This window comes from Theropithecus gelada, chromosome 13 (assembly GCF_003255815.1).
Source record: "Theropithecus gelada isolate Dixy chromosome 13, Tgel_1.0, whole genome shotgun sequence".
NCBI lineage: Eukaryota > Metazoa > Chordata > Mammalia > Primates > Cercopithecidae > Theropithecus > Theropithecus gelada.
This window is the reverse complement of record NC_037681.1, coordinates 29799217-29821819: the sequence shown is the minus strand read 5'-3', so window position 1 is coordinate 29821819 and position 22603 is coordinate 29799217. Positions and strand designations below refer to the sequence as shown.

Here is a 22603-nt window from a genome sequence, read left to right as displayed (position 1 = left end):
TCCCTCCGGATCACCTCTCTGTCACTCAGCTGACTACAGCAAGGGGCCATGGCTCCTGGAGCAGTTGTTGACTTTTCTGTACCTGCCCTAAATCCCCATGGAACAACTGGCCCCCCAGAAGGGGAGTCTGAGCCCCCTGGACATGCAACTGGAGGCAGCGAGTGGATCCTGTCTACCCTGGGGTCCCTTGAAGATGGGCCAGCCTAAGATGAGAAGCCATTACCCCCACAGCACCCAGACAGAACCAAGCAGGCAGAGGTCTCTTGCCAGCGTTTGCCAGGCCTCATAATCTGCTTGCCCTTGGGTGCATGTGGCTCCTGGACACGCCACAGTATGAGGCTGGCTGGTGCAGCTGGAGAGGAAATCACGTCCCATGGTGCCCGTTCCACCTGAGCAGGCAGCGTGCTTCACAGCCCAAGAAGGACTTCCAGGGGCACCTAGTGAACTTGTGCCCTGGCGCTTTCCAACACACTGCCTCCCTCCTGCTCCAGCTCCAGTTCTGCCCACTCTACAGGGCCTTGGTTAAGGCGCGTGCCTCAACTTCCCCCAGCACATGCTGTCCGTCCACACAGCGCCAACCCGTGCACTGAGCTCACTTCACTACGGTGCTGGGTGACTTCTGTGTGAGATACGTGGTCTCAATGGATTCCCTCAACAGTGCCATGAGTTTTCATCTCCACCTGCAGGCACAACAGGTCCCTCAAATAACATCATTTTGTTATAACGTTAAGAAAAAAATCAATTCCCAGGCAGGGTCACTGTGTGGAGTCTACCTGGGTTTTCTCTGGGCACTCAGGTCTCCCCGACATCCTGAAGCTGTGCGCGCTGGGCTAACTGCTGTGTCTCCAAGGCCCCACTGTGAGTGTGGATGTGGGTATGACCGCATCCCACAGTGGGATGGGGTCCTGTTCAGGGCTTGTTCTCACCCTGGACCTCAGCTGCCAGTACACGCTCCGGCCACCTGTGACACTCAACTGGAATAAGTGGGTGAATCATTATCTTACTTGTTTTTATGAATCTTTCTTTATCCCACTCAGTAGCCAGAATCTTTCCTAAAGGTACGCATAGCTCATATTTATTTCAATGTTTAATATCAGAAGTGTTCTGGGTCTTTATTCAGAAGTTTGGTGATGTTTTCATGATCAGAAATATGTGGCAGGAACTGAACTCTGCTTTACATCAATTGGCGCAGGGTGGCACTGGTTTCCTATACAGCATTCTGCTTGAAGTCACAGGTTTCCAGAAACCTCTGAGTTTCTGAACACTGAGGATTTACTGTACACTGAAGTCCATAGAGGGAAACCAGATTTTGTTTCCTCAGGCAGCTGGTGGGCCAACGAGGGAAGACCCATTTTATTCCCGGAGGTTCTCCTCTCAGGGCCTCTAGCACAGTATGACACCCAGGGAGATGCTCCATTCCCGGCCTGGTGAGTGTCATGGTGGACAGCCCATTTAATGATGTAAATGCCTCTTCTGACAGGCAGTTAGACTGGACAGTTGTCCAGTTTCATGCACTTTTCAATAATCACTGTGGGACAATCATTACTGTGACCTCTGCAGGAAGCGGGTAGAGAGAAAGTGGACTTCCTTGTTTTTCAATGTATTTACTCATCTGCCTAGGGCTTGGAGGCCCCAAAGGCAGTTCCTACACAAACATGGGCACAGATCTGTTTAACTCCACACATGCCCCCTGGTTTTGTGAAGGAGGTTTGCTTTGCTAATGTGATCCTTCAGACAGGGTTTCACCGTGTTAGCCAGGATGGTCTCGATCTCCTGACCTCATGATCCACCCACCTCAGCCTCCCAAAGTGCTGGGATTACAGGCATGAGCCACTGTACCCAGCCCTCCCTCTTTTTTTTAATGACAGGCTTTTGCAGAAAAACAATTAACATAATGATACATTTGGTGTTCAGAGGAGGGGCTTTCCTTGCACTTCTGAAGGACAGGGTGTGTATAACAGTCCCAAGTCACAGGGAGAAACAGTTTGGCTCCTGTGAGCAAATACAAGCCTGTCTTTCCTGCTCTACCTCCCCTAGTTATACGTTCCTGACACCCCCAAGATCCATCTTGGAATTCACAGGCCACTAGAGGGTGTCCTTGGTTTCCCCTTCAACAGGTTTATCTGCAGATGGTGTGCGGTTCTGAGACAAAGCTAGAAACAGTATATTCCTTTTCATCTGATGTAAAATATTAGCTTATTTAAGCAGGCACAGAGCTGGGAGTACTTGTTTGACTTGCTGATTCATTAAATATTCACTGGTTCACCATAAGCAACACATTACAGTGGGAAAAACCAAAATGAGTAAGAAGTAATTCATCAGAAAAATATATGTAAATGCCTGAGTATACTATGAAGTGGGATGAAATGTTTTAAAATAGAGCCAAATGCTATAGGAGCACAGAGCCAAGAAAGTAATTTCAGCTGAGGAGGAATGGAAGTAGCTGACATTTCGCCATCACACAGGTCATCCGCCCTCATTTTGAAAAAAGCCCGGGGATAGGGGATGTAAATTTCCTTTTCAACAGTGCCAAGGCTGGAGGGGGCTACAGTGCAGGCAGAACATTCATACTGAAGGATTCCACGTTGATAGTGTTCATTTTTTAGAATCGCCTAGCTCCAGAACAACCAAATGCCCTGCTTTTATAAGGTACCCTGGTGCTTGGAAGAAATGACACACACTTTGTTCAGAACTGACCGATACGACAGCATTACAGGGTGCTGGTACCGTCAGTGTGAGACGAAGCAGCCGAAAGAGCAGGTGTCAACTGCACAACAGGAGCTGACCTCGCCATGCGGGATTCACGACGTCTCCTTCACCAAGCAGGACCCTCAGGCTAGCCCAGGAAGAGCTCCTTCACCTCGAGTAACTCTCCATGGAAACTTAACTGGAGAGGACCCTCATTTTCAGGGTGTATGGAATCAATGCGGGGTACAGATGTGACCTCTGTCGCCCACAGGAAGAAGAGCAAGCAGAGCAGTTAATGCCGACTAGGCACTAAAACTAAGCACCACATGTCTGACCCCATCATCCAGCTCATTCCCCCAGTGCCTCTGTGGCGGGCGGGGCAGGGGGGACATTAACTCCCTTGTTATATTACAGAGCTGAGGCTCAGAGAAGTTAAATAATCTGCCTGTGTTCCGTGGCTCAGATAAGGACTGATATATCTATGTCCCTACTGCCTTTCTAGGTTTGGGTAAAAATACAGATTTGAAACTTAAGATTCTCATCAAGAGAGGATGATCACATTGTAGGCCTCATGCCTGGTATCTAAAACCACACGTTATCCGATTCTCAAGGAAATGCTACACCACAAACATCTGTTGCAGGATTCAAACATAAATTGACTTTAATCCAACAACAGCCAGATCACTCACCTGAGATACCTGATACCTGAACGTCTGTAATGGACACAGTCCCTGTTCACTCCCTTGCAATGTTCTGGCTCTTTCACTGTATCAAGTCACATCAGCAAAACGCAAAAAGAATACAGGTCCTGCAATCTCCGTTTCTCAAAGATGCACCACACAAAATGGTTAAAAAAAATCTAGGCCAGGTACGGTGGCTCACACCTGTAATCCCAGCACTTGGGGAGGCCGAGGCGAGCAGATCATGAGGTCAGGAGTTGGAGACCAGCCTGACCAACATGATGAAACCCTGTCTCTACTAAAGATACAAAAAATTAGCCGGGTGTGGTGGCATGCGCCTGTAATCTCAGGAGGCTGAGGCGGGAGAAGCACTTGAACCCGCGAGGCAGAGGCTGCAGTGAGCCAAGACTGCGTCATTGCACTCCAGCCTGGGCGAGAGGGTGAGACTCCATCTCGAAGGGGAAAAAAAAAAAATCTCAATGATCTGCCTTTACAAAGGGCCCCTACACTAACGGCCCTTTGTGAAACCGCCTTAAAGACATTGTTCACTGTTGCTCACTGTCCTTTGGGAAGACTCATGTCATTAATTCTGTTTCAGTCTTATTCCACAGAAAATGCTGTTTCTGTGAATGAATTTTAAATATTTTTTCTTATCGCACATTTTTCATTTTTCTTTGTCCTTCCAGGACATGGTGACCCAGTCTTGCCACTCAAATGCAGGTGATCTGTCAACTGGCCCAGTGGTCTCTCTCCTTCCATCTGCTTCACTTTGCATCGCAACAAAACCACACACATCCCCCTACAGACATAAGAGCCATCATACTAAACAGAGCTGAAGTCTAAGGCGGGCAGGACACCCACTGCCCGAACCCATTGGTCTCCCTATCCACCTCTTCTCGAAGACTAGCGTGATGTGGCCACTGACACTCTGATAAGACAGGCAAGAATATTCCCTGTTGTCAGCTTTGCACCGAGAGACACAAAAGCTTCTCCACTGGCCTGGCACGGTGCCTCACGCCTATAATCCCAGCACTTTGGGAGGCTGCGGTGAGTGGATCACTTGAGGTCAGGAGTTCGAGTCCAGCCTGGCCAACATGGTGAAACTCCGTCTCTACTAAAAATATAAAAATTAGCCGTGTATGGTGGCAAGTGCCTGTAATCACAGCTACTTGGGAGGCTGAGACAGGAGAATCGCTTGAACCTGGGAGGCGGAGGTTGCAGTGGGCCAAGATTGTGCCACTACACTCCAGCTTGGGTAACAAGAGTGAAACTCTATCTCCAGAAAAAAAAAAAAAAGCTTCTCCATCAAGTTTTGTATCAACAATAACACAAATACTTTTTGAAGGAAATAAAACATTCCACATTTGCAAGGATGCAAGGACATTGGCAAGGAGGCAGCTACATAACCACGTATCTACCACAACCAGCCATCTCAGTGGCTCAGGATTATGCAGCAGAGAGACCAAGATGAGGAAGTGATTCAACAGGACAAACGGCAGAGGTGAAAAGTCCAGGGTGTTCCACCCACCAGTTGCGAGTGAGGTTCTCTACACACCCCATGCACACACGCACAGCATCGGCGAAACCTGCCTGCTTTTGGCTTCTACCTAAAAAAATTTCTATTTGGTCACCCAAAAGGTTAAAGTGACTAAATTTCCATTTGGTCACCTAAAAGGTTAAAGTGACCAACTCAGGCTGATTTATTCCCCAAAGAAGCAGGACTGATGCACCCAAAACTTCTTATTCCCCTGCCTCCCGGGGCTCAGGCAAAGGCAAATCTTTACTCAGCAAATGAGAATAACCAGTCCCATACTTACATGTCACTGCCTGGGGTGGGTTTGACAGAGTCCTCAGCTGGTAGGCAACATTCCATGATCTCATTAAAGCCTGCATTCCCAATATTCTTGGCAAGCTGCAAAAAATGAAAGTCTATTTCAGGATACTCAATTATTAATACATTCTACTGCTACACTTTACCCATCCCCATCTGATGATTTATTTAATGGCCACTAAGAAATAGAGCAATAAAGTGGTTTGCCTTTAATGAAGATGGACAAAACCCAAAGCCCAAAGGTACCCATAAAATTGAAGATAAGAAGCGGCATGCCTATCATAGAGGCGCATTGTCATAAAACGCGCTCTGGATAGAGTACAGATAGAGAGAGGGAGAACCAGTAACTTGGTCCAATGTGAATTTCCATCCTTACCCACTCCTCCCAAAGACCTGTGCCTCAACCAAAGTGACTCTATTTCACATCCTCAAACAACCTTCACTTATGCCAGCTATGAGGTAGTTCTGGTAAAGCAAAGCGGCACTGGGCCAGTAAAGCCAAGACTTAGGTTCAAATCACAGCTCCATCACCGGCTGTGTGACCACAGGTAAGTCAGTTTCCATGAGTGGCAGAGTTTTCATCAGTAAAATGGGAAGATACCTACACTTCTGGGTTGTAATAATGATAAAAATGGATAAAATTTAGGTGAAAACAGTAAACTAAAGCACTAAAAATGTATTAGCTCCAGATGTAAGGTCTTTACTTGCCAATCAATCAATCTTCTGACATGTTAAACATTAAATTAACACATTCTTTTTTTTTTTTTTTTTTTTTTTGGAGACAGGGTCTTGCTCTGTTGCCCAGGCCAAAGTGCAGTGGCCAGATCATGGCTTAATGCAACCTTGACCTCCCCAGGCTCAGGTGACCCTCCTACCTCAGGTTCTCAAGCAGCTGGGACTATAGGCACATGCCACCACACCCAGCTGATTTTTGTTTTTGTAGAGATGGGGTTTTGCCATGTAGCCCAGGATGGTCTCGAACTCCTGGGCTCAAGCAATCCGGCCACCTCAGCCTCCCAAAGTGCTGGGATTACAGGTGTGAGCCACCGCGCCCGGCCAGCTCAGATTCTTAAATGTTTAATGAAACAATGAAAGAGAGCACCAAGCTCAGTGCTTTGAGAAAACGTATTCATTTCCATGTTGTGCTGGGGAGTCAGTGATGCTTGTGATATTTCTGCTCTCTACTGATTATGCAGGCAGGCCAGGAGCGGTGGCTCATACCTGTATTCCTACCACTTTGGGAGGCCAAGGTGGGTGGATCGCCTGAGCTCCGGAGTTCAAGACTAGCCTGGACAACACGGTGAAACCCTGTCTCTAGTAAAATACAAAAGAAATTAGCCAGGCATGGCAGCGTGCGCCTGTAGTCCCAGCTACTCGGGAGGCTGAGACAGGAGAATTGCTTGAATCCAGGAGGCGGAAGTTGCAGTGAGCCAAGATCACACCACTGGACTCCAGCCTGGGTGACAGCAAGACTCTGTCTCTACAAAAAAAATTAAAAAAAAAAAAAATTTTTTTTTTAAATTATGCAGGCAAAGGAGCTAACAGAGATGCTTTGGGAGAGGCTGCTGCAGCCTGAAATCGGGTCTATCTCTTGGGAGGAACTGACTGAAGGAGTAGCCCAAGAGGTCTGGGTTAGATACACTGGAACTTCCTGGTGGCAAATAACATCAAACAGTGAAATGGGCTAGTGGGGCTAGTGGAGAATGCAGACGCAATTTTTTAAACAACAAAAGAATTATGCGAGGTAGCCTAATACTTGGATGATGAGCTTTCCTAATTCAACCTGGCCCTTGACAAGTGGAGAAAGCTTTTTCTAGGCGGCCCAAAGCAGCATAAAACATTAACCAACTCCACCTCCTTGGTCAGTCCTGGCTCTGGCACCTCAAGCCATCGGTCAGGAGGCAAAAGGCTGGAGGCTGCGTTGCAATTTTCCCAGGGACAACAGAATGGTCAGATGGCATACCACTTAAGGTGACAGGTACCTATGCGCCAGGAAGCTAATGCCCTGTGAAGGGTTTCTCAGGCAGCTGGTGTCAGATCCAGCACTGAACCCCAATGTCAGAGCCCCTGGTTTATAGCCAGGCATCATACAATCCAAGGAGGACACTGTCCCCAGGTGAGCACAATGGTTTTCCCAAGTTAAGTGACAAAAATCACTGTGGCCCCCTCTGCGAGCCAGGGGCCAACCACCCTGACGCCTCACAGTCTGTGTTAAGCAGATGGGGGTGGAGAGATGGGAGGAGGAGAATTCCCCAGGAATTGAAGAACTGCTTCCCTTCTGCTTGGACTTGGCTGGTTAACTGAGAGACAGCTGGTCCAGGGAGCCACCGCATCCATGTGTCACACTCATCCAAAGCTAGAGAAACGTGCTACCTTGCAGTTCTGCCAAGTTCCAGTTTACGTTTCAGCCCATAGAGAACTCCTCTGGACCCATCAACAAAAGAAAAGCATTTGCAAATGGAGGCTGCAGGTGCCGGCAGGACAGGCAGGCAGAAGCCAGGGGGGCAGGAAGGTGGGTGTCGACCTGAGCCCTGGCATCTCCTGCTTCTCACTGGTACCCAGAAGGAATTTGCGGGCTGCACTGAGGCAGAAATTGAGCCAGACTGGATGGAGGAGAGGAAGAAGCGTTTAAGTTCTGTATCACCCAGGGCAGGGCAGCTCAGCTCAGCCCCTCGCCCTTCCTGTGGCCTCAAGAACACAATCTGAGCCCCTCCTCTGTGCTGGGCATGGGGCATGAGGCACCCTCCTGCTCTACGGCAGCTCACTTGAACAAGACAGCGATGAGTTAATAAGTAGCCCTGGAAAAGAAGTTCATGCTGAGCACTACGAGGATGGTGGCGCCAGGCCCAGATGAGCAGAGCAGTCACTTGGCCAGGAGGCCCCTTTCCTTGGCACTCACCAAGCAGGGGAGTCATGTGTGGGCATCCCCTCCCTGATGGCAACGCCCAGGACAGGGACACAGAATCACACACCGGGTACATCCTTAGCACCTACTTGAGCAGGGCCCACTGAGCCAAAATGAAGCTTTAGGTTTTATCTGGACGTTGTTTTCAGAGTTTGGCGTGGGGCAGGGAAACCTCCTGTCCCGTTTTCATGTCTCCACAGGGAAGGACAACAATGGTGTGACATTCCTCTCTGACTCACCCCAGGAGAGGAACAGGCAAGTGAGAGAAACCAAACTTCCCTGACCACTGAGCTCAGGAGGAGACCCCAAGGTCAGCTCCTCCCTGATGTTAATTGGGCCCCTCAGATCCCCAAAGGGTGGAGGGCCTGGAGAGTGCGATCCAGCTCTAAAGTGCAAAGGGTAAAAGCCCAGGTAAGGGAAGGGGCTTCACCAAACTGCTGCCTCCAAAGCAGAGAGCACAAAAGGACACTCTGGTGTGCAGGGAAAAAGTTTACATATGATGTCTTTACCTGACCCTTTAAAAGTTCTATTTTTGATGTAGTTTACAAAGTATATATTTCTTAGTAAGTGTAGGTACATCATATGTAAGTAAGTATATGCTTTGCTGCTCAATTTTTTCTGACAGAGTTTGTGGTTTAAAAAATGTTCAGAATCCTGGCTTTAAAAAAAGAGGCTGGAACACAGGCTCTGGAGTCTAATAGTTGGAGTGTAAATCCTACAATGGGTAAGTTTCTTAACTTCTCCGGCCTTTTTTTAAAAATGGAGCTCTCCATTTAGGTTAGATATTATAATGTACGTAGAACACCTACAATAATGCCTGAAGCATAACAGTTCCTTCGTAGATGACCATTGATAGTCAATGTCTTGTTGCCCTAAGTAATTGCTTTTAGTATCTGGGTGGCACATTTCAGTCCTAGGTGAACTAACAACAGTTTTAAGTCGTAAGTTCTTGGTCTTTGAGGAGCTTTCCTCTCCATATGCTCTTTCAGATCAGACTGTGTGTTGACCCGCTTTAACATTTGACAGCTTATTAACAACCTTATGAGAACAGAAATAGAAGAAAGTCAAGAAACAGAAAGTTGAGTCAGTAAATATTTGGTAAGGTTCTTGATGCTTTTTTAAAATTTTGATGTTTTTTTGTTTTATTCTGAGACAGGGTCTTACTCTGTTACCCAGGCTGGGCAGCGGTGGCACAATCTCAGTTCACTATAGCCAACCTCCTAGGCTTTAGGTGATTCTCCCACCTCAGCCTCCCTAGTAGCTAGGACCACAGACATGTACCATCATGCTCAGCCAATTTGGGTTTTTTTTTTTTTTTTGTAGAGATGGGGTTTCGCCATGTGACCCAGGTTGGTCTTGAACTCATGGGCTCAAGCGATCTGCCTGCCTCAGCCTCCCAAAGTGCTGGAACTATAGGTATGAACCACTGCGCCTGGTCTCGTAAGATTTTTAAATTACTGACTCAAATTCAATTTCAGAATATCAAGAATTCCTTTGTTAACTTCATGTGTGATAGTGAAATTGATCATGATAGTATACCCTAGTACCAATGATAACGTTTTTCATATGACCTGAAAAATCAAAGCTGAAATCATGATCTTCTACATTAAGAAGGAAATTTATCTTTTTAAAATTTGCGTTTCCCAGTAAGTTTTTCCCAAAGTAGGTTTGCTTTAGAATCTAAAGATACTAAGCTGCTATGTGCTACAGTAGTTAAGATGACATGATTCCTCAGAACTAATACTTCAGTTATGCAATTTCCATTCCACTGGATAAGAAGTAATGCTAGGCTGCACACGGTTCACACCTATAATCCCAGGACTTTGGGAAGCCAAGGCCGGAAGACCACTTAAGCCCAGGAATTCCAGATTAGCCTGGCCAATATAGTGAGATCCTATCTCTATGGAAAAATTTTAAAAAATTAGCTGGGCGTGGTGGCACATGCCGATAGTCCCAGCTACCCAGGAGGATTGCATGAGCCTGGGAGGTAGAGGTTGCCTACAAATGACCAACAGGTATATGTATGAAAAAGTAGACATCATTAATCATACAAATAATCAGGGAAATGCAAATTAAAACCACAATCATCTCACACTGTTAGAATGGGGCTTTTATCAAAAAGACAAAAGATAACAAGTGTTGGCAGGGATGTAGAGAAAAGCGAAGCCTTGCACACCGGGTGGGAAGGTAAATTATTATAATACAACCATTATAGAAAATGGTATGGAGGTTCCTCAAAAAACTAAAACGAGAACCACCATATAACCCACTTCTGGGTATTTACCCAAAAGATCTGAAATCAGTTTGTTGAAGACATGTCTTCACCATCTTGTTTATTGCAGCACTATTCACAATAGTCGAGATAGAGAATCAACCTAAATGCCACCAATGGACTAATGGATTTTTAAAATGTGGTATATATACATAATGGAATACTATTCGACCTGAAAAAAAGAAGGACCTTCTGTCATTTGTGACAACATGGATGAACCTGAAGGACATTATGCTAAGTGAAATATGCCAGGCAAAGGAAGAAAAATCCTGCAGATCTCATTTATATGCAAAATCCAAAAAACGTGAACTCACAGAAGTAGAGAGTAGAAACTATGGATACCAGGGGTTGGGCATCTTGGTCAAAGCATACAAAATTTCAGTTAGGATGAATAAATTCTAGGGATCTAGTGTACAGCATGGTGACTCTAGTTAATAATAATGTACTATATACTTGAAAATTTTGTTTTGAGACAGTCTCACTCTGTTGCCCAGGCTGGAGTGCAGTGGCAAGATCACAGTTCACAGTAGCCTCAACTTCCTGGATGCTCAGGTGATCCTCCTGCCTCAGCCTCCCAAGTAGCTGGGACCACAGGTGCTTGCCACCACTCCCAGCTAATTTTAAAAAATTATTTGTAGAGATGGAGGTCTCACTATGTTGGTCAGGCTGGTCTCAAACTCTCGGACTCAAGCAATCTTCTCACCTCAGCCTCCCAAAGTACTGGGATTACAGGCACCAATCACCACACCAGGCTCAAGAGAGTAGATTTTAAGTGTTCTCACCATAAAACATAAGCATGTGAGGTGACAGGTGCGTTAACTAGCTTGATTTAGTCACACACAATGTATACAATATACTAAAACATCACGTTGTACACCATAAATACATACAATAAAAAATTTAAAAAATAAAATCCCTTGTTGTCACAGCTGGGACACCTGTCACCCTGAAACGGGCTGTCCTATTTACCCAAAAGAGAAGAGATGCTACTCCTGTGAGACTGCACCCACCACTCTCCTTTCACAAGGCACCAAGGGGCCTAATGAACACTTGCTATACAAGAAAACACACTTCAGTGAGCAAGTCAGCCGCAGCCCTGCATGTCATGCAACTCTGAATTGAAAAGGTTCGTAAGAACAGACTACAAGCACAGACCGTGCGTGGCCTCCCTGGGGGTTCACATGTTAGCACATGGGGACTACTTTTCTGAAAGGATTTTGTTAAAGGAGATAACAATGATAGCTAATTCTTTATGGTTCTTAACGGTGTGTCAGATACATTCTAAATATACACACACTCACACACACGCAGAGAAAGAGGTAAAAAGACTTCAGGAAATCCTTCATCCCAGTACCTGATTGTCTAAGCAAAATAAAACAAACAACCTGGGTACTTTTAAAAGGCTTGAGGCCAACCACAGTGGCTCACACCCGTAATCCCAGCATTTTGGGAGGCCAAGGCAGGAGGATCGCTTGAGCCCAGGAGTTCGAGACCAGCCTGGACATGGCTACCAAAAATACAAAAATACATCTCTACCAAAAATACAAAAATTAGCCAGGCGTGGTAGCACTTGCCTGTAGTCTCAGCTACTGAGGAGGCTGAGGTGGGAGGATTGCTTGAACCCAGGAGGCAGAGGCTGCAGTGAGCTTGCAGTGAGCTAAGACTGCACTACTGGACTCTAGCCTGGGTCATGGAGTGAGACCCTGTCTCAAAAAAAAAAAAGAAGCCTTGAAATTTCCAAGCTTTGCCAATGAATACTAACACCTGACACCCTACGTACTGCTTAACCAAAGGGCTAAGGAATAAGGTTTACAGCCACGACATCATGACCACACTCCTAGCACACAACAAATGAATCAGGGGAGCCGTGAGGAGATGTCCACCTCCTGTGAACCACAGAGGACCAGCCAGAGCGCAGGGCAAGCAGAGTTGAAGGGAGTAAATCCTACACAATTCACTGCTGTCTCTCCTTTTCCTGATAACCACTGAGGAAAAAAGGCTTGGGTAAGGAAGAGTTTAAAACTCTGGGAGCAATTCGATTTTGAAAATATCTGCAGACATTGATTAAGCAGGCACTGGCTGACTTCTCATTGTGGGTGACAGCCAACCAAACTTTAAACTCCTATAAGAATGCAGATGGAGGCTCTGGGAGACAGAAATGGAGAATTTAATTAGGCATAAGAAGTCACCTCATCGTTTCATCAAGACAGAACAACATATTCCTTTCACCTTTCTTTGGCGTTTTCTTCTTTAGTAGGAATTCAGGTCTCATGAAGAACACGAAATTTCTGAGACACATTTAAGAAATTATAACAGATGGTGGGGTCAGGCTCCTACCAGCTCATAACAGTCAACTGTTAAAATTTCAGGAATTTTGCAAGCCAACTGCTAAACACTGCTACTATTAAAAATTATACTATATAAACTCATAATTATGTTATATTAATAACTAAGGTATATACTCAAAACTCATCATTTGCTAATTATACTACATTTTACTATTATCCACGTTCATGAAGTTATTTACATCCACTGTGTTGCATGGTGAATGTACTATATAATGAACATCTTTTTCCAGCTTCACATTTAGTAATTCACATGGGTAGCTTGAAATTGGCCATTGTGGGAGTATTTACACCACGAGAACAGGCAGGTTGCAAACCAGGGTTCTTTTTTCTCCAGAGTTGACTGTTAAACATTTGTTGCGGATGGTGATAGGGAAGGATAGTAGAGATGTTTAAATGTTTATCACACAGCAAGACAACCCACTAAAATGCCAATTTGTGTCCCAGGCTCCTCTAAGGTTTAAGTGTGAGGTCTGGAATTAGATTAAAGAGGCCCACACCCCAGATCTGTCACCTTAAAAGCTTCATAACCCTAGGCATATTGAAACATTCTAAGCCTCAGTTTCCTCCTCTGTAAAATGGGGATAATATACCAAGGCCATCAGGTTGTTACTGGAGATCAAATGAGCCTAGTATATATAAAGAGGTCTGCAAAATACATAGTACAAAATCAACAATTACTACTTCATCATAAATCACTTAACACTTCCCATTGTTTTAAGAAAATCAGTAGAAGAAACAACTGCCATAGTTCATCACTGTTTACTAAGAAGTACTTTGTGCTTCTTTGAAAACGTACCATGACAATCTCCAATCTATGCCATCATCAGTTATCCAAGAGATGCCACATGTACATCTGTTCACCTCTCCAAGATGTAGGTCACGTGCATTATTACATGAACAATAATTGCCGTATGTAACCAGGAAGGCACTGCTTGGAGTTCCTTAGTTTTAAACTTTAAGTGAGTCTAGCTTAGTTTTAAACTTTAAGTAACTAAGGATGTTACTAACTAGGCTGCTAGGATCCACTGTAGTTTCTCCCAACTCTGTCTTTCAAGACCATAAAGGCATTCCTGGAAAGACCGGAAAGGTTTGACAAGAGAGTTCAAAATGCATTCGAAGTTCAGACACACTGGATTCGAAGTCATCAATAAGACTGATGGCCCCTTGAGAGGAACATGGTCTACAACTATTGATTTTCTGTCACGACTATTGCTCTTGACATTAAATTCCCTACATGTAAACTTTTAAATTCAACATTAAAATCAATAGCAATCAATATCTACTTACTGTTTACTGTCAACACTCAGCTGTCCCAGGAGAGAATTCAAGAACTGCTTTCTAGGGAAGACAGTCACGAAAGCTCATGTGTCAGGTGGCCAGAAGCATAACCTGTCTGATGGACCTTGTGGGACCATAGTCTCGATACTGTGAAAGCCACTTCACAGAAAATGCTTCAGTCTCCTCCTATCTCTATCACATGGTTTAAGCATTATCACTGAACCAAGAATGAAAGACTTAAGAAACAAAGGCGGTAAAAATGAAGACCAGTATGTGCCCCCAAGGGGGACAATCTGGGGTAGGGAAAAGTCGGAGGCTTGAGGCAAGCTGTCACCACAGCCTTGTCAGAAATTCCACATCTGTCTAATGGATGGGGTGAGCTGGCCTATGTCACCATCTTATTCCATTTCTGCAGAACCTCACACCACTCTCAATGCTGTTTTGGTTTCACTCCTCTTTATTCATTTAAGAATAAAGTTTTGCAACAAGAAGTGCCCTCAACCACCAGTAGCTAAAAATGAAGAATTATCAATGAGTTTCTAATTATCCAAACCCATTTGGTAATATATCAACAATCACTAGCTTACCAAAATGGATTAGAATGCCAAAAGTAAAACTTAGCTTACAGCTCATTTGTTTCCAATCTCAAAACAAGGATTTAAAAATTACCAGCAGCTCAGACGTTCCCAGTACATCTAAGGTCAGGGACTGCATCCTGGAGTAATGAACCCCCAGCTCTCGGTGGATTCCGGAACACTCGATGCAGGTCAGGATGCCCAGGTTGGTGGAAAGCCATGTAGGATCTGCCAAAGAGAACAGGGCAGATTTGAGCTTCCAGTCAAAAAGAAGGTCAGGAGTCACAACTTTCTTCCTGCATAGTTACTGAACAAGGAGTTCTGAGCATGAGCATTTTCTGATCACAGCTGGAAACTTTGTCCATAATTACCAGCAATTACATGCAATACCCACATATGCACACATCTACTCTCCCTCTTCTTCCCTCTCTCTCCATCTCCCCATCCTTCCATTCGTGTGACAGATGCTGTGTGTGCAAAAATAAATAGGACGCACTCCAGTGACCAAGGGCTCCTCAATGGCTGGTCATGAAAACAGACCACGCCCATCACCAGCTTGGTCACACTAGCAGAATGGAGCAAGAGGAAAACAATGAGACCAGCCAAAGTCTACTAGTAAAAGGGGAATAGGCTTAAAACATTCGCTTCTATAGATGCTGATAACAACAGAGAACGTACTATGTACATATGATATGCTGTGTTCAGCACACTGGTAGTAGCAACAATAGTTTGCATTGTTAAGAGCTTCAGAAATCACAGAGCACTTTTGTATCAAATCTAAGAGCCCCATGAGATGGCCAGGGCAGGGATTTTTATCTCATTATACAGCAGAGACAGCTTCACAATGCTCAGGCTCGAGGTTGCCAGGGAGTGCAGAGCAGACCGTGGCCCTGCCTCTACCTGCGTTCAAAGCCACGCTTTCCCCTTATAGCTCGGCTCCTCACTAACATGCCCCTACCATCAGTTTAGAACATGATAAGCACCCACAAAATGCCTGACAGATGAATGTGGAATTTGCTAAAAATTGGAAATTAAAAAGATGTCCTTGAGTACATCATGCAACCCATAAACACAATTCTCTTCAGAATTGTTTGTTACCCTCAGAAACTCACGGTAGGTAAATATCGCAACTTTAGTCAGTAGGCAATGATGAAGTTATTTTTTAAATGTTCAAGTTATTAAAAATGTTATCCACGTTGGAAAACCTTTTTGGCATCTGCGTCTGCGCTTGTGTAGGACAACTCCACTGTATCCACGTACTTTGGGGAGGCACAAGCATCCATTTAGGTGACTCTACATCATTTTTCTATTACCCACACTGTCTTGGCATTTTAAAATAATGAGTACATACCTTTGAGCTCTTTATCAAAGTGTATGAAAAACCCAAATCGTAGACTGTCTTTACCCTTTCTCAAGACAGACCATGATTCACTACTTATCAACCCCTACCTCATCTGCTGCCAAAAAGGTATTTTCATTTTTTTGTTTGTTTGTTTGATACAGTCTCGTTCAGTCGTCCAGGCTGGAGTGCAGTGGCGTGATCTCAGCTCACTGCAACCTCCGCCTCCTGGATTCAAGTGATTCTCCTGCCTCAGTCTCCTAGGTAGCTGGGACTACATGTGCGCACTACCACAACAGGCTAATTATGGTATTTTTAATAGAGACGAGCTTTCACTATGTTGGCCAGGCTGGTCTCGAACTCCTGACCTCAAGTGATCCGCCCACCACAGTCTTCCAAAGTGCTGGGATTACAGGCATGAGCCACTGCACCCAGCCAGTTTTTTTTTTTTTTTTTTTTTTAATGGGTCCAAGGCCAAATACAGTCTTCAGGGTCATGGGAACCTAACGGTACTTCTCAACTGCCCACTCTACTTCGGTTGTGTTTGGTTTTTTAAGAAAAATTGTCATATAATTAGAGGAATGAAAAGGGGACCGACCATTCTAGCCAAGCCTCCATCTTTTTCATTTTATAAATGTTCAGAAAATGCACCTGTGTAGTCCCCCGACCCCCCACCCCCACCATTCTGTCTCAATTAGAGTAAATTCCTTAAACCACATCCTACTATAAAGCCCCTAATATGCTTTATCAAAATGTAAAAATAAAATCTTATTTCACAGAATGTGTCAGCTGAAAGGGACCTGTCCCTTCAGTTTACAGACAGGACAATCGATGTTTAACAAAGCAAGTGGCTCTCCCAGGGTCACAGAGCCAGACAGCAGCTTAAAGCTACTTCAGAAGTTCTGCAAAGTAGGATAAAGGGAGAAGAGAGCAGATTCCAAGCAAGGAAGCCCAGACACATGCAGCCTCTCAGCCCACATGACCTTGAGTTCACCCTCACTGTACCCTTCAGTTTTCATTTCTCAAAAAGCATTTCAATCTTTGCAGCTCTGTCAAACCCTCTTTACTCAGTCCTGCTCTGGGGCCTGGCAGGCAAACGTCTTCCCACCCCCTCTCCCCTGCCGCGGTCTGCACAGTTCATTAAGCATTTGTGTAATGGGATGAACTCAGGCTGAGCTGCACTTAATTTTGTGTTTGAAATGAAAGTGAAAATCAATGAATGGATTCTGTGAATCAGAATGGGATTTAAATGTCCCAGAGCCCAGGGTTGGGTGGGGTCCCTGGGTCACCTGGTGCCCCACAGTCACAGCAAACGTCATTGCCCGTCATCCTCTGCACTTCCGAGATGATCTCCTTTGTCAGTTCTTGGACGATGTTATTTTCTCCAGTATTGTCATCCCCCTTAAATGCGTTGTTTAAAGCTTCTTCTTTGCTATTTTGCAGCACAGACATCCATCTAGAAAAACAAGAGCGACGTTGTGTTAAATCCCACAAACAACAGGTAAGTCCAGCCCAAAGTCCCACCACCATGTAACTTACATTTGACATTCCTGTTCATCTTCGGCTTGGAAGTGGTAAGTTCTGTCATCTGCATAGCAAGAGGAATTTCAACTGTGAGCCCAGACAGCAATCCATACACAATTCCAAAAGAAAGTGGTTTCTAATTAGCCTCTGGAATAATCTTAGCTCTCTGTTAGGAAATACTGATTTGTATAAAATCAGGCACTCCCTCGTATCCTCCAACTGTCTGCCTTCACTAACAATGGCATTGGAATGCAAAATAAACCTGCCCTTTCCCTCATTCAAGTTTTAAAAGATGCCGCTTCTAAAAACTGAAGCTATTCCATGAAAACCATCACTATCCTCTCAATTGCTTCATTTTAACTCACTACAGAGTTGGCCCCCAAAAAGTAATTGTTAAAGCCCTTCCAATAATAAAAATCTTTTTTGAAAAGAGTATCTTAGAAGTTTTCTGGCTTTCTTAGAAAAAGATTAGTATAAGAAATTCTAAGAATAATATGCTTTGAGAATCGAGTACTAGAAATACAGCTAAATCAGGAGGAGAGTGTTAAATAATGGTCGAATATAAAATTCTACACTCACATATTGCTGGCGTCAGCACCGTTTTACAAGTGTTTCGCCAGGCTGTGGACCTCTGTGTGTGTGCAGCAGGGAGGCGGCTGTGTGGGATGTGGCAGCATCACTTCTGTGCTGCTCTTGCCAAAAACATATAACCTCAATCCACTCATGAGAAAACACTACAGAAATCCAAATGAAGCAGAGTCTGACCAAAACACAGGTCAACACTCTTTAAGAAAGTATCACGAAAAACGAGTGAAGACTACAGAACCCATACAGACCGCAAAAGACCAGGATAAAATCACAACTAAATGTCACGTGGAGTCCTGGATGGAATTCTAGAGCAGAAAAAGGACATCTGGGGGGAAATCTGAGTAAGATTTTTAGTTAACAGCATTAAACCAATGTTTCCTGGTTTTGATAACTATATAAATATGATTGGATAACAATCTACCATGGACTACTGGATAACTGTATTAAGATGTTAACAGAAGGGAAAGCTGGGGGAGGGATATATGGATATTTTCTGTCTAAAAGCAGTCTAAAACCAAAGCAAAAAATAAAATTAGATTTAATAAAGAAAAGCGGGGGTGGGGGAACCCAGCTTTTGCAGATGGCAGAATGATGACAAGTACCGATTCTGTTCTTAGGGAAACACAACGAACATCTGTGCTCCTAAAAGTGAGTGGACACGTCACCTCTCTCTGGTGTTTACTCCTGAAAGCACATTGGTTCTCAGAACAACTCTTGGTAAGTGACTGGGTGAGGGCTGAAGCCTAGAGAGGCTAAGCTGCAAAAATCAAGCATAGCCAGCAGCAGAACTTGGTTCCTGGACTTCTGGCCCCACCCTTTCTACAACACCATGGCATCTTTCTCTCTCTCTCTCTTTTTTTTTTTTTTTTTTTTGAGACAGAGTCTCACTCGGTTGCCCGGGCTGGAGTGGAGTGGTGCAAATGTGCAGTACATGGCTTGCTGCAGCCTTGATCTCCCAGGCTCAGGCTATCTTCCCACCTCAGCCTCCCAAAGTACTGAGATTACAGGTGTGGGCCACTGCACCTGGCCAATTTCTGCATTCTGACGTGTAAAAACTGCAGAAGCAGGAGGCAAACCTCTGAGGAAAAACTTCAAGCAAGAATCCCCTCTACTATACTCTTTAAAGATGCTACAAATAAGCAGACAGCTTCTAGCAGCTTCAGCTGTGAGGGAGAAGAGCAGGAGGAGACTGAGGGGGCAATTGGAGCACTCAGGTGCTGGTGGCCAGCGAAGGGCAGCTTCCAGCCAGGGCTCTGGCTCTACTGGCCGCTAACCTGCCGTGTGGACCTGGAAGGTCATTGACTCCCTCTGGCTCCATCCTACTCAGGGGACTCACTTGGGTCACCTCAAAATTCTCCTATTCTTTCCATCCTGCCCAGGGTGCTGGTGGGGTTTGCAGATAATGGCTCCGGACTTGCATTTGCTACAAGTGGGGTCAGTCTGCAGGCAATGGATTGGATGAGCTCCCAGAAAGGCTGGCCTTGCCACAGAACCATCCTCCTAGAAGAGCCCATGCCCGTTTACATCTTTTTCTTTTTTAAAAGTGACAAGGTCTCCCTCTGTTACCCAGGGTGGAGTGCAGTGGCACAATCACAGCTCACTGCAGCCTCAAATTCCTGGAGTCAAGTGATCCCCCTACCTCAGCCTCCCAAGTAGCTCGGACTATAGGTGTGAGCCACTGCCCCCAGCCCCAATTCCACCTTCATGAGAATGGGAAGCCCCTGTTTAGGGGCAAGGACGGTAAAGGAGCATCTTGTAGGAAGTAACTGCAACCAGCCAGCCAGTCTATTGCTCTTCTGAGTTCTCTGGGCAGATTCCAAGATGAACTGACCAGATGAGGGGGAGGAGGAATGGGTGACCACGCGGTGCCTGGCAGACGCACACAGAAAATATCACCCTCACTGCCTCAATGCATGTGCCTCCACTTGACTTCCCCAACTGCCCAAATGTCTTTTTTTTTAGACAGTCTTGCTGTGTTGTCCAAGCTGGAGTGCAATGGCACGATCACAACTCATTGCAACTTCAACCTCCTGGGCTCAAGCGATCCTCCCATCTCAGCCACCGAGTAGCTGGGACCAAAGGCACGTGCCACCATACTCAGCTATTTTTAAATTTTTTGTAGGAGGTCTTGCTATGTTGCCCAGTCTGGTCTTAAACTCCTGGCCTCAAGCAATCCTCCCATCTTGGCCTCCCAAAGTGCTTGCATTACAGGCGTGAGCCACTGCCTGGCCCACCCAAATATCTTGAGAGTTCAAAAGCATCTTGGTGATGCTTATCCCATGAGGCTGGTCAAGAAGCAGAGGAGGAATCTGAGAGGGGTGAAGACAGATGCTCCTGAATCAGCCAGAACCAGGCCCTGACCCCATGTCCCTCACGTTCTCAGGATATTCATCAAATCACGGCGTACACTGAAGCCAGGTTTACCGTAATGACTCTCTGGGGTGTCTGGCCAGTTTTCAACCCAAACCTATACAGCCCTGCACAAAGCATTTTCACTACAGATACTCATAGGGAAGGCACCTTTTGAAAACTCGCTGAGGATAAAGAATTAGCATGACTGGAATTCATTTTACCCACTGGAAGACAAGCAGGGAAGGAGGAGGGATGAGAGCTCTTTTCAAAGACAACAACGGACTCTCGCAAACTCATGACACTGCCCCCAGCTGTGCTCAGCAAGCCTTTCTGGGCATCAGAGGCCACAAGTCCTTCCTGAAGATGTTTAAATGCATCAGGCTGCAGCAAAGACACTGGCAGGATCTTGGTAAATATCAGTTGGCCACAGAGCTTGTGTGTGGCCAGATTCACAGAGGACCACGTTCCCATACATGTAAGAGCTGCAGTAACTCACGCCCAGAAGGGAGGCATGCACACTTGCCATCTACTGATCCTCCCTGCTGCCTGCTGTGTTGTAAAAAGGTGTAGGCTGGGAATACATTGGAGCAAGTGCTTCTGCACATATGGCATCTAGCAGGGTCTCCCTGCAGGGCATGCTGGAGGGACCTGGGGCAGCTGAGGGAAGAAGTCCCTACACCCACCTCCAGGCGATGGGTTCACTATTATTGCTAATGAGTTAATGATGGGCATTTTAACGCAGAGCTTGTGTGTTACTAGTTCAGAAAACAGAAAGGCCTAAAACCCTCTGAGTCAGCCCCAGCCACTGGCAGACACCAGATTACACCATCAGGTTTTCTGAAACCCTTCAATTCAAGCCTTTTTGGCTAGCTAGACACAGGTAACCCAGCAGTGATCACTCCGTGTGTGTGTGTGTGTGTGTGTGTGTGTGTTTTAAAGAGTCAGGGTCTTGCTATGTTACCGAGGCTGGATGTCTGCTCCTGAACTTGGGTGATCCTCCTACCTCAGCCTCCCGAGTAGCTGGGACTACGGGAGCACACCACCACGCCTGGCTTGCAATCACATTTTAAACTCTGGCCAGTACTCAGCAATTTTGTAACATCTTGTATGAATGAAAGGCAAGTTTGATGAGAGTTTGTGGACCTTACTAGACTGAGTCAGGATGGGTGTCTGACACAGGATAAAGTCCATTTTATTTTACAAATCAGTCTAGAGTCTGAAGAACAAAACAAATGGTACTGGAACCCTCCGCACACATCACAGTGCTCAGCCCTCCCCAGAGATTGACACAGAGAGTATGAGAAGGGAAAAAAGGAGGATAAGAGCAAGCCATTGTGGTAGGATGGAGTGCTAATTACCCACAGTTTGCTGGGAATGCTAAATCACGTAACAAGTGACTTCCTAGCCCTCAATAATACAGGTCAACAGACATTTGAAAAGGCAGCCATCTCCCGCTCAGGGGTACTGAGGCACAGAGAACAGCACCGCCTCCCTACAGTACACAGTCCGGCGTGGTCCTCTGCAAATGTAACTCTTGCGCCCAAATCCCTAGTGACTGCCTCTTCAAAGGGGAGACCGGCCCTTTCTTCCCCTAGACTGTAACCCTGCCACACAGAAATACCAAGGAAAAAAGGTTTATCTTATTTTCTTTTATGAGCCCTTCAATTCAGGGGGTGCTGAGTAAACATTCACCACAATGGATGGTTCCGTGGGGATTCTTTTGTGAACACCACAAAAAGGAAAAGCATAGAGAAGCAGAAAGACTAATCCTGTGGTGAGGAAGAAAAACAGTTTCAAACACTGAAGTTTCAAGGGCCCTGCTGAAGACCCTCATTTTAGTTTTATAGCATTTCTAACATCACCCAAATTATGTAAGTTTTTGAAAACAGAATTGTCCTTCTTTTCTCTTTTTAAAGTGAAGGGGTTTTAGGCTTGCGGGCTTCTCTTATAGCATCTCCTCATTTAGGAACAGGAATGCTGAGGCTAAGAGCTCAGAGAGCCAGGTGATGATGTCTCAGGTCTACAGTGTCCCTGAGGAGCAGGGCCAGTCCTCAAAGTCAAACTCTCAACTAGAAAGGCTAGCAAGCCAGCAGTTACTAATGGAACACAAAGCATGCATATCGCTAGAAAAAAGGGTATGTCTCTTCAAAAATCAATTCTTCAGAATGCAGTGTTTGGAATGTGAAGGACGCCACAGAAGAGAGCATAAGACAATGTCTCTGT

General features: G+C 45.4%; 1 protein-coding gene across 2 annotated transcripts in view; it reads right to left on the bottom strand.

The window, feature by feature from the left end:
* Positions 1–22603, bottom strand: part of ASAP2 (ArfGAP with SH3 domain, ankyrin repeat and PH domain 2) — a 201839-nt gene that overhangs the window by 35066 nt on the left and 144170 nt on the right. For both annotated transcript variants that reach the window (XM_025354932.1, XM_025354933.1), the window contains exons 13-16: positions 17456–17504; positions 17206–17372; positions 14672–14805; positions 5186–5280 (exon numbers count right to left, since the gene is read on the bottom strand). In XM_025354932.1, coding sequence (XP_025210717.1) covers positions 5186–5280; positions 14672–14805; positions 17206–17372; positions 17456–17504 — 445 coding nt within the window. The remainder of the gene's footprint in view (positions 1–5185; positions 5281–14671; positions 14806–17205; positions 17373–17455; positions 17505–22603) is intronic.